The 12,389-nt window shown below is 43.0% G+C and overlaps 1 protein-coding gene across 3 annotated transcripts; it reads right to left on the bottom strand.

Annotated features, from left to right (window-relative positions):
- Positions 1-1,077: 1,077 nt before the first annotated feature.
- On the bottom strand, positions 1,078-10,166 carry LOC123483434 (polymeric immunoglobulin receptor-like). Of its 3 annotated transcripts, none has more exons than XM_045213413.1 (10): positions 10,042-10,166; positions 9,553-9,735; positions 8,880-9,206; positions 8,535-8,574; positions 8,033-8,127; positions 7,778-7,818; positions 7,395-7,460; positions 6,105-6,191; positions 1,519-1,578; positions 1,078-1,265 (listed from the first exon to the last, which is right to left on the bottom strand). In XM_045213413.1, exons 1-10 carry the CDS (start codon positions 10,109-10,111, stop codon positions 1,242-1,244), a joined length of 993 nt encoding a protein of 330 aa, XP_045069348.1. In that variant the 5' UTR covers positions 10,112-10,166; the 3' UTR covers positions 1,078-1,241. The 3 variants fall into 3 exon arrangements, with proteins under 3 accessions (XP_045069348.1, XP_045069349.1, XP_045069350.1); XM_045213414.1 differs by having other exon boundaries at positions 1,078-1,268; XM_045213415.1 differs by lacking the exons at positions 1,078-1,265; positions 1,519-1,578; positions 6,105-6,191 and adding an exon at positions 6,198-6,598.
- Positions 10,167-12,389: the final 2,223 nt, after the last annotated feature.

A 12,389-nucleotide genomic window follows, 5' to 3' on the forward strand; every position in this document is an offset into this window, starting at 1 on the left:
CTGTACTTGGGGAGTATCTCACATTCTTCTCTGCAGATCCTCTCAAGCTCTGTCAGGTTGGATGGGAGCGTCACTGCACAGCTATTTTCAGGTGTCTCCAGAGATGTTCGATCGGGTTCAAGTCCGGGCTCTGACTGGGCCACTCAAGACTTGTCCCGAAGCCACTCCTGCATTGTCTTTGCTGTGTGCTTAGGGTTGCTGTCCTGTTGGAAGGTGAACCTTCGCCCCAGTCTGAGGCCTCTGTACTTTGCTCCGTTCATCTTTACCTCAATCCTGACTAGTCTCCCAGTCCCTGCCGCTGAAAAACATCCCCACAGCATGATACTGCCACCACCATGCTTCACCGTAGCGATGGTGGAAAGTTTCCTCCAGACATTACACTTGGCATTCAGGCCAAATAGTTAAATATTGGTTTCATCAGACCAGAGAATCTTGTTTCTCATGGTCTGAGAGTCCATTAGGTGCCTTTTGGCAAACTCCAAGCGGGCTGTCATGTGCCTTTTACTGAGGAGTGGCTTCCGTCTGGCCACTCTACCAAAAAGGCCTGATTGGTGGAGTGCTGCAGAGATGGTTGTCCTTCTGGGAGGTTCTCCCATCTCCACAGAGGAACTCTGGAGCTCTGTCAGAGTGACCATCACGTTCTTGGTCACCTCCTGACAAAGGCCCTTCTCACCCGATTGCTCAGTTTGGACATTATAAAAAATAAAAGAGCATAACTCTACGTCCTAATGTTCATAGATCTCACTGTTTTTAACTCTCTTCTTGCTTCTGTTTGAATGTACATAACCCCCTCAGTGGCAGATAGCAGCTATGGTATTCTATGGTCTAGTTTTAACCTAAAACATATTCATTTCAACACATTTTGTATTCAGCATCATAATCATATTTATTTTGTTACACAGCTTGTACATTTAATTTACACTCTTGATCATGATTAGTTACTGGTGTTGGACATTTGACTAGATACATAAGATGAATAAGATGAACATGTAAAAAACAAGTGACAAGGGTAAAAGGTGGGTGACATAACTACTATAACAGATAGTGTATGTGGTGACAATGAAAACAAACACAGCAGACTGTCTTCAGTAGTTTATGGACACAAAAGGATAGAGGGGTCTTTCTGGGGTGGGTTAAGAGGTATGACAGAAGCATATTGGAGGCAGATAGATGTTGAGACCCAGGAGAGGGGAGTGGGCTGTCCTTCCAGGATAAGGACTCCACCAAGGTCACTCAGTCAGTCACTGCTGTGCTGCAGCTGCCCTCTACTGGAGAGGAAGTGAAACATTCAGTCACAATCACAACACTGCCATCTCATGGATAGACAATGATAACAATAAGGTCAGTTTCTCAGAAAGTGGTGATACAGGATTAAGTGCAGCAAACTAAAAAGACTAAGAAAGATGTGCGTGGTTAAAGAGTGACGTTTACTACACATAGCAATGTGGTGGTGTCTGTATCTTTGTTGAGAAATCAGCATCATCTGGTACAACAGACAGAGGAGACACCAACACTGACCTGTGTGGTCACCTGTAGAGCTAGTGAGCTGTAGAACACATTATCATCTGGTTCTGCTGCCTACAGAGGAGGAACAGGTAGAGAGGTGAACAGGGACATTTTTTCACAATGGAGAGTACAGTTTGAAACAGACTTCTCAGTGAAATTAAAGTGTAGACAGTTATAATTGTGATATGTGACATAAAGGTGATATATTAGCTAGCTAATTTTCCCCAAACATCAGACACCCCCTGACCTCGGACACTCTCTAGCGGTTGAAGGACTGAATCACCTCGAGCTCAACATTTAAATGGACTGAAAAATAACGGTAAGTTTTGTGACTAACGACACCCTTTTAGCTAGCTGACCACCGATTTTCAGTGCAATTTATGTAAGTTAAGTTAGGTTTTGAGAGTTTTCAAAAAAGTTATATGTACACATTTTGTGGAACACACTGCATATTGTAAAATTCGACTGCGCGACAGACCACACCTAATTTAATATCCAACTTTTTACCTCTGAAATATAGCTAACGGATTTTCTAATGTTGCTATCTTAGTTGCTAAATGTTGATAGAACTGCTAAGTAAGCAAAAAGGAAAGAAATGTTCAGTGTTAGATAATACATATCACGAAAACAGCTGCATGTTGTCAAGCTTTGGAGTTGTCAAGCTCTGCATGTTGTCAAAATTGGAGTCCTCTGACGGAGGCGTTTTGCACAATCTGCAAAAATGTATTTGGAACTTTGAACCATGAACTTTTCGACACCTATCACTGTTGGCTATGTTTCATCTTACAACAGCTACATAGAGGCAGTATTTAGTTAAATGGTACAATGTATGCATCAATATTACACTAATTGGGACACTAATTTTCATTACAGATAACATCAAACAAAAAACGTGGGTACACTTTCAGTTATTGTGAAAACTTTCATCACCTTTCAATGCCTTAGCTTTGAAATGTAAATGTTTATACATATTCAGATTGAGTTATCTTTCTAAAATGTGTATGGTATGCCAAGTTATTTAGCTACATGTATTTACCACCACAGCATGGAGAAAGTCAAGAGGAAGCAGTGGAGTGAGGTGGACATGTTCCATGCCATGGAGGACTGCGGGGCAGGGATGGCTATCCGCCAGGCTGCCAAGGTTAGGCATCTTTTGTTTTTAGGAGATTACCACGTGTATGTGAATTTTATCTGCTAGTAACAGTTTTATTTTCTTATCTACCAAGGTGCATGGTGTACCTCGGCAGACCCTGGCGGACAGGCTGAGCGGCCGGGTGACCCATGGTTGTCGCAGTGGACCACCCACATTGCTTGCACCAGAGGATGAAAAGTCTCTGGTGCAGTACTGTATCTACTGCGCCAGCCATGGGTTCCCCTTCACCAGACAGAGGCTGATGAAATACACCGACAAAATACGCAGGTATTTGGTGTTCTATGTGTTTATGTATGTAGAATGCTGGACTGACTGTTATCAATGTGTGTGATGTAAATGTGGATGTGTATGGTGATGCCAAAACAAACATTTTCATCCTGGATGGACAATTATATATTCTATTCTATTGTAGGTTTCGGCACCCAGGGGAAACAATCCCACCACTGGGGAAGAGGTGGTGGGAAATGTTCAGGAGGAGGCACAAGAACCTAAGCATGAGGAGGCCGGACACCCTGGATAGGGGGAGAGCTGAGTGTGCCACACGTCCGACGATGGACACCTTCTTCACTTCTTATGAGAAGCACTTGGAGGAGAGTGGGTTGAGGGAGAAACCCAGACAAATCTATAACTGCGATGAGTCTGGGTTTCGTAGCGACCAGAGCAGGCACAAAGTGCTGGCTCCCCGGGGCGCAAAACACGTGTACCAGCAGGCTCAGGGGACCAAGGAGCACATCACAGTGCTGGCCTGCTTCAACGCAACTGGGGAGGACATCCCCCCGTTTATCATCTACCCCAAGTGTTTCCCCGGTGGCCACTACACACTGGGAGGCCCCCCCCAAGCCTTGTATGGACGGTCAAGCAGTGGCTACATTGACGGGGACCTGTTCAGGAAGTGGTGTGCAGTGAAAGAGCGCCCTCTCCTTCTCCTCTTTGATGGGCACAAGAGCCACATGGACCCGGAAGTGCTCGCGGTGGCACTAAGGGAAGGGGTTATACTTCTTTGTCTTCCACCACACTGCACCCATGTCCTGCAGCCGCTGGACGTGGCATACTTTGGCCCTTTAAAGGCTGAGTTCTCCAAGGTAGCTGGAGACCTTAGCCATTTTGACCACTCCTACATGGTAAACAAATCAGAATTTGCCAGAGTATTCCGCTACCCGTACCAGCGATGCAAGGACATGCGCTATGTGGTGGAAGGGTTTAAGAAGTGTGGCCTCTTCCCTTTTGACCCTTCAGCCATTGAAGGGTCCCGTTTAATGCCGTCTCGGACCCTACCGGGTCCCAACACCGCCTCTACTGGAACCAGCAGCAATGTGCCATCCATCAGCACCTCCTCCCCAGCGACCACAGGAGGACCCTCAGCCCCTGCCCCTCTAGAAGAGCACCCCCTAAAAGAGGGGGGGCTGATAGCGAAGGACCTGGGGCACATCCTTACTGTCCTGAAGTATCGGCTGGACCGATACAGAAGACTCCCTGTGGTCGCCACATGCCTCACCGGGGAGGAATACACGCGCCAGTGGCAGGAGAGGGGGTGAGAAGGAGAGGGCCGGGACAGAGGAGAAAGAGCGTCGGGCAGCCCTCAGAACACAGAGGGCACAGGAGAGGGCTGCCATGGATGAGACCATTGACGCCATCGCCTCTGCTGGACCCCCTGCTGGAACCACTCCTGACAGCTGCATCACCACTGCCAGTGCCTCCCAGTGTGCAACACCTGTAGGAGCCGCCGGAGTCCCCAGCTGCAGAAGAAGGCCACATGCCTACTCTCCCGGCCACACCATCGTCGGCCCCTCAACCCCACCATTACAAACACCAGCTCCTCCAAGCCATCGTCGGCGGTTTTGTCCACCACCACCCCAATGCACACCACCCCCCATGTCTGTCACCACCAACACAGCCTCCTCTGGACCAACTGCCTCCTCCGTCTCCCCTGGTCACACCACCATAGCAGCCTCGTCTGGTGTCCCTGCCCCCTGCAATTTGAATACCACCACCTCCACAGGTAAACACATGTTAAATTACGAAAAAATGACTGTTTGTTATCTGTTTTATAAAACAGCAATGTAAAAAATATATATATATATATCTTTATATATCTACAGTAAATAGCACCAGCCCTCAAGTCATCTCCGCCTCCCTCCAAAACCTCTGCAGCTTCCTCCAGAGGTATTGATGTAAAAAAAGTTGAAAAGGGTTTTCATGCAACATGCTCTGTCTAACACTACTTTTTCTCAAACTGCAGCACAGAAAAGGAAGAGAAAAGCTACACCGGTCACATCTGTCACACCACCCATGGCACCACTCTCAGGTACTTCATAATCTGTTTTTCTCGCTCTCTCAGTTGTATCAATTACTATTGTTGTTGAAGAACTTCTACATTTTGCAAAACCATATTAATCAATTTGTATTATTATTTAATTTTTTATAAAAGAAGACACCACCTGCTGTGCTCGCTGCGGGGAGCGTGATCCGCCTGCAAGCTCCTCTCAAGAGTGTAGATCCGAGGTGCCATGGGTGTGCTGTGACTTTTGCCAGCACTGGTTCCACTGCAGGTGTGTGCAGTGGGATCAAGAGGTAGCGGTGGAGCTGGATTTTTATTGTGATTTTTGTGACAATATAGGGATGGAGGTCGAGATTTAATTGTTTGTTTTGTTTGTGTTCATATGAAATTATTTATTTGTTCAAAAAAATAAATGTCTAAAATATAATATATATATTTATTGAACCCATCTTGTGTATTTCTTCCTTTACTTTCCAAGTGCACCTCTGCAACACAAACTCCAACAGTGTTTTCATTGTTTTATGTTAATGCACATAACTGAAATTAAAGTGTATTTGATGTAAATTATTAATACTCATATTTCATTTGGTTACAACACTGAATATGTTGGTGAAGAACCATTTTTTAAGAGTCCACAAGAGGGCGCACCGGGCTACGCAATGAAAAGTTGACAGGCAAATTATTATTTTTTACCTGAAGACTAGCCAACTAGTCAACTATCTAGTAAACACTTCGGGTACGTGGTTGGTGTCTCTTTTTTCAACAAAATTAAACGGATATATCTTGTAATTGAACAAAATAGTAAGGTGCCCAATAACTGGGGGCCAGATACAGATAATACGGGACGTATTTTTTGCTAAACCGCTTATCAAAAGCAGATAACAGTAATATTTTCAAATGAAATGTCAAACTTGCTAATTGCTAAACCGTTAGCTAACATTTTTACGACACCAATAATCACAAAACATTGAAGGCTTGATCACAAGATAACACTGTTGAAGGTAATATATTTCTTAAACGCTGTTGAATATGCCGATAATACGGGATTCTACGCTACAGGTATAATGGTGACATAACCATGACTATATTAACACTGAGGAAAAAATCACCTACTGTTGTTTCTGATAACATAATACTAGCTGTGGCTAATCAGCAGAGCAGCTTTACCTTGGCCTGTACTTTTAGTTGGGCCTTGTGCTGGGGGATGACAGTGCTGTATGTGACATCATCATCATCTTCAGGAAATGGGGCCTGCTGGTAGAGAGAGACCCAGATAACAAAAACGTATTGTTATATTGTTATAGTGTACATTTATCTATTGCTTGTTCCCAGACAGAAGATTATACTGTAAATACAATTGTTTTCTAAAACAGATGCAAATTTGCCAAGGCTATGACGTTATATGAGTAACAGCCATAATGTTGTCTAAGACCCAAGATGCATGTAGCCATATGTTGACCTTCTGTTATGTCTTGAACTGATCAGGCATCACAGTGCTGTACATCACGTCATGGTGGCTGTCTGGGTTTGGGCTCTTAGAAATGGACAGGACAGAAGGTAAACATATGGCTACATGCATAGGAAGACAGAGTATAGGAACTTCAGATACTCAGCTCAACACTGCACGGATTGAGGATAGAGAGAGAGAACCCCAGCTCACACTGCAGAAATAGAGGATAGAAAGAGAGAGAGAGAGAGAGAGAGAGAGAGAGAGAGAGAGAGAGAGAGAGAGAGAGAGAGAGAGAGAGAGAGAGGAGAGAGAGAGAGAGAGAGAGAGAGAGAGAGAGAGAGAGAGAGAGAGAGAGAGAGAGAGAGAGAGAGAGAGAGAGAGAGAGAGGGAGAGAGAGAGGGAGAGAGAGAGCGTGAGAGAGAGAGAGGGAGATAGAGAGTGAGAGAGAGAGAGAGCGAGAAAGAGAGAGAGAGAGAGAGAGAGAAAGAGAGAGAGAGAGAGAGAGAGAGAGAGAGAGAGAGAGAGAGAGAGAGAGAGAGAGAGAGAGAGAGAGAGAGAGAGAGAGAGAGGGGAGAGAGAGAGGGAGAGAGAGAGAGAGTGAGAGAGAGAGGGGGAGAAAGGGAGAGAGAGAGAGGAGAGAGATAGAGAGAGAGAGGGAGAGAGAGAGGGAGAGAGAGAGAGAAAGAGAGAGAGAGAGAGAGAGAGAGAGAGAGAGGGAGAGAGAGGGAGAGAGGGAGAGAGATAGAGTGAGAGAGAGAGAGAGAGAGAGAGAGAGAGAGAGAGAGAGAGAGAGAGAGAGAGAGAGAGAGAGAGAGAGAGAGAGAGAGAGAGAGAGAGAGAGAGAGAGAGAGGGAGAGTGAGAGAGAGAGAGAGTGAGAACTCAAACTCACACTGCAGAGATAGAGGAGAGAGAAAGAGAGAGAGAACCTTAGCTCCATGCAGAGATGGAGTGATTGGTACTAGTCCAAGATCTCCACAGACCAAAACCAGGTTTATTCAGTTTGTACCTGCTGTGCTGTTTCTCTGGTGTGGCTCACTGTGCTGTATATAATGTCCTGCTCAGGGTCAGCAGACTGCAAAATAAATAAATAGCAAAGAGATACAGGACTTGTCTATTTACCAACTAAAACCACAGTTTGTTTCCATGATAGGATGCAGTCAGAGGTATATTTAGTGAACTGACAACTTCCTGTTCTCTGTCTTTTAAACATCATTTGTCAACGCCTTGAGTGTTATAAAACCTGGGTTCAGAATATGGGACCTTTTATGTCAACTCATTGATAACCAACTGAAGAGGTAACACTAGAGTCAAATGGTAGATGATCCCAAATCATGAACAGAAAAGCAGATGGTTGAAAATAATAGTATAAATAAAATAAGTGTATCCTACCACTGAGTTGTTAGTTGTCTGGTCCTTGGCCTTATTGTCCTCTGGAATAAAGAGAGGGAGATGTCAATTACTTCTGAGTTTGTTATAGTACAATAATACCTCTGAATAGATTTTTATAGACAATTCCTCCAAATACTTTTTGCCATTCAAGATCAATAACAGGCAAGCAATATACTGTTGTTCACAATGTCAACACATTTGGTATTTTTCTTAACTATTCTCCTTTTTTTATATTCAGATAAAATGACTACTTACTATGCTTTGTCCACATCTTCCATGTGACTAGGATACCAGCTGTCACCACCACCAACATAACCCAAGGAATCAGTAGGACTTTCACATCTATGGACCTGATGGATTACATAGAAGAACTTGAATCAAAAACACAATTAAAATAGATCATTATAAATGTATCATTTGTGAAAAAGTAATAACTTGTTGTTTACACTGTTGTGATAAATGGAACAATTATTTAGCTATTCACATGTGTGGAAGTTTACATTATTATTATTGAGATTATTACTATACAAATAACGTTGTTTTTTTAAAGTGTGCAACTTGTCCTTTGCTGCTACTTCTCCAAAGAAATGTTCCAAAAAAGAGGAAGTGCTAACTGTCTCTATATGCATTTAGGAAGGGAGTTTGGTTAGCTTTAACTGTTGTAGTGTATGATGGAATTGTAATGTTTCTTTGTGTTCATATTATCAAACAATTGCCATAATATGTGGGATAATACAGCTGAATGAGTGATAATAACCTCCGGTGGACTTCCTCCATGTTCCCCTCAGCTTGGGTTGCTGTGAGGTAAAACAACAATGCCATTAATGAAATTACTGGTATACCAGGAAGTCAGGTTGTATAGCAACATCACATTCATAGTCAATATTCCAATTTGTTTCAGACGATGAAACAAAGTGAATCTGCTGTCAAGGATTATGAAAACAGTAGCAGATTTTCACTGAATATCATCTATGTCAAGAAGTAAATCATGGAATAAATACATATTTTCATTGTGATACTAATGTAAGAAAATTACATAATTTTGATGTGAAGTAAATATGGATATTAAACTATTTTTGTGACCCAAACAGAATGTACTTACTGATAGCAGTGATGATTTGTGTTGCAGTATGTTGACTGACAGTGATGTGAACAGGCATCTCTAGTTCTCCCACTTCACACCAATACCAGTCAGTGTTCTCCATCTTCAGTCCACTCATAGTCACTGTTAAGACTTTTCTGTTGTTGGCATCACTAGTCCGCTTTAATGTCACTGATGTTCCATGTAAAATCCCAGAATACGACACACAATCACCACCCATCCTGCACCACTTCATATCTTCAGAGTTACTATAGTAACAACGGACAGTGACACTCCCTCCTTCAACTGCAGTCACATCCTGTTGGTCCACATAGAGTCCTGGAGTACCTGAACACAGAGGTACAGACACCAAAGAAAGAACTCAGCAGCATAACTTTATTTCTAGTAAGTATTTTATCATTAATATTATTTAAAAAAATATATTATAACCGACCACTGCGGAGTTTAAACAAAGTTTACACCACAATCTACATATATAGAACATAAAGCATTCTTCAGGTCAACTTGAACAATAATGGTGATACCAGTTACCAGACAAGGAACCAGTTACCAGGAAATGAAATGAGAACACCAGTCATTTAGTTTGTGGAAGCAGGCTATTTCTGATTGTCTCATCATTACTGAGAACTACCTATTCTACTTTACTGAATTGTAAGAGTTGCAGGGATCTTACCTGGAGTGACAGATAGGTAGAACCGTTGTATCCTGATATCTGATCCTCCATTGATCTCCACAACACACCTGTAAGTCTTAGAGTCCTCTGGCTCCAGATCAGTCATGGTCACAGTGAAGACTCTCTGGTTGATGTCATCAGAGATTGAGGCATTACCACTGCTCTTAGGATGGTCACTGCGTACTAGAGAGGAGCAACTATTCCAATCATACCCTTTACACCAGTATTTCACATGATTTATGTAATACTGATCATAGTGACATGGGATGGTGATGGAGCCTCCGGCCTGCACAGACACATACCTCACTGTGAACACATCAACACAAAACACATTTAGGTTGGAATTCAACAGAATCTGCACTGCAGAATAAAAATCCCATTGCTTATACACTATAAAACAGCTTGTTAATGATTGAGATTTATTACACCGTGTTTACAGTGAATTGACCCACTGGACTTCAGCCCTTTATAGAAACATGTTACACATACCTGCTGATACTCTGTAGAGGATGAGGAAGAGGAGGAGGAGGAGGAGGAGGAGGGAGAGATGAAGAGCCATGTGAAGGTTTCAGTCTGCCTGGTATATTATATGATACCTGAGCACAAATGTGTGTCAATGACGATGGTACCAGCCAGAATGACTCTACTTCCTAATGTTAATAGACTTCACTGTCTGTAACTCTCTTCCTGTTTCTGTTTGTGTGTACATGGCCCCCTCAGTGGCAGATAGCAACTATTGCATCATGTGGACTAGTTTAACCCCAAAATCATAGTCACTAAAATATATTTCAGCTTTCTCTAAGGGTTTTGGGACCAAAAGGCACTACTATCCTGTCACACTCTACTGAAACATAGGCTACTAATGATACAAAGATTTGATAATTGGGCGACATACACCACATTGGCAAATTCAATATTTCAGTAGATAAGAAACTATATGATAAATGTTCTCAATGTGCTAGACATTGATAGATTTGAGGGGTCATGTGCTACAGAGATGTAGTGATGGGTACTAGACCAAGACCTCCACAAACTCTCACTTTAAACCAGGTCACGGTTCAGGGTCCTCCGGACCACAACCCAGTCTGATGTGGTTTTACGTTCAACAAGAACGCTCTCTGTCTCTCTCCCACTTCTTTTAAAGATTTTAGTAATAATTTTACCCGACCAGAGGTCGAATCATGCATCCTACGAAACATTACCTGCCATGCCACACTGCTTCTTAACACCCCTTCGCTTAATCCGGAAGCCAGCCGCACCAATATGTCGGAGGAAACACCATTCATCTGACGACTGAGGTCAGCTTGCAGGCGCCAGTCCCACCACAAGGAGTCGCTAGAGCGCGATGAGCCAAGGAAAGCCCCCGGGCCAAACCCTGCCCTAACCCAGACGACGCTGGGTCAATTGTGCACCGCCCTATGGGACTCCCGCTCATGGCTGGCTGTGACACAGCCTGGGATAAAACCCCAGGCAGTAGTGACACCTCAACACTGCAGTGCAGTGCCTTTGACTGCTGCGCCAATTGGGAGGCCCCTTTATCCCTCTTCTATACAGGAAATGAACCCTTTGTCATGTACAGCTCATAACCACAGATGTCCTCCAAGCCAAAGTGTTAAAGTTAATTCAGGAAGCTGCATTACCAGAATGCTGCAAGTTTCAGCTAAACTCATTCCATGACGTCATGTTAAATACTGAGCTTTGTGTTCTACTGTTGGCTCCAACACAGCAACTACTTTACACTCAAACTCACACTCAAACTCACTTTTTTTTGTTGCTTTGGTACAATTTTCATACATATGTGGTAATATTTCACAACTCTTAGTACAAAACTCAATACAGATCATGAAAAGTAAAAAATAAAATACTTTAAGCACATTTTCAATTGACTAAGTACAACACACAATATCACATAGTAACTTAACAGTGTTTCATCTAAAAACACCTTTCATATAAAGTAATTGCCTTTCACAATGCAATGCTCACAATACATTTCATATGATTCTCTTCTCATTTCTTTAAAAACATTTGACCATCACCTAATTCAACGCACTTAATGATTAATGACTTAACAGTTTGGTAGACCTATAGATTTTAAACTGGTTTGTCTAATATATATGGATTTAGAGAACTACATAAATACAATGTGTGTTTGTATAGTATAAACATCTAAATGACATGTATGATACATGATAACCATACATAATGAATATTCATTAGTACTAATTGATTTCACATAGTCCCCTGTAGCTCAGTTGGTAGAGCATGGCGCTTGCAATGCCAGGGTTGTGGGTTCGTTTCACGGGGGGCCAGTATGAAAATGTATGCAATCACTAACTGTAAGTCGCTCTGGATAAGAGCGTCTGCTAAATGACTAAAATGTAAAACATAGTGCAACCACTATTGGTCACCATATAAAAAGGTGTGTGTGAACACTTGCAATTACTTTAACAAGGAGCAGGATAGACAGCAAGGGGGAGGGAGAAATCAAAGAGCTGGTGGACAAGGGGCCGTCAGAGAGGTGGGCATGGGCCCCATCAAAGAGGTCAAAGAGGTGGGCATGGGCCCCGTCAAAGAGGTCAAAGAGGTGGGGAGTCGTGAAGGTTTGAGTCTGTGTGTGTGACACAGTATCTGTGTACTAATGTGTAGATCAGTCAAGGACAAAGGCACCAGTCGAGAATGACTCTACTTCCCAATGTTCACAGACCTCACTTTAACTCTTCCTGCTTCTGTTTGTGTGTACACACACCCCTCAGTGGCAGATAGCAACTATTGCATTATATAGACTAGTTTAACCCAAACTCATAGTCACTACAACGTTGTTCAAGCCCCCCATGCAG

This window comes from Coregonus clupeaformis, unplaced genomic scaffold (assembly GCF_020615455.1).
Source record: "Coregonus clupeaformis isolate EN_2021a unplaced genomic scaffold, ASM2061545v1 scaf0111, whole genome shotgun sequence".
Classification (NCBI taxonomy): domain Eukaryota; kingdom Metazoa; phylum Chordata; class Actinopteri; order Salmoniformes; family Salmonidae; genus Coregonus; species Coregonus clupeaformis.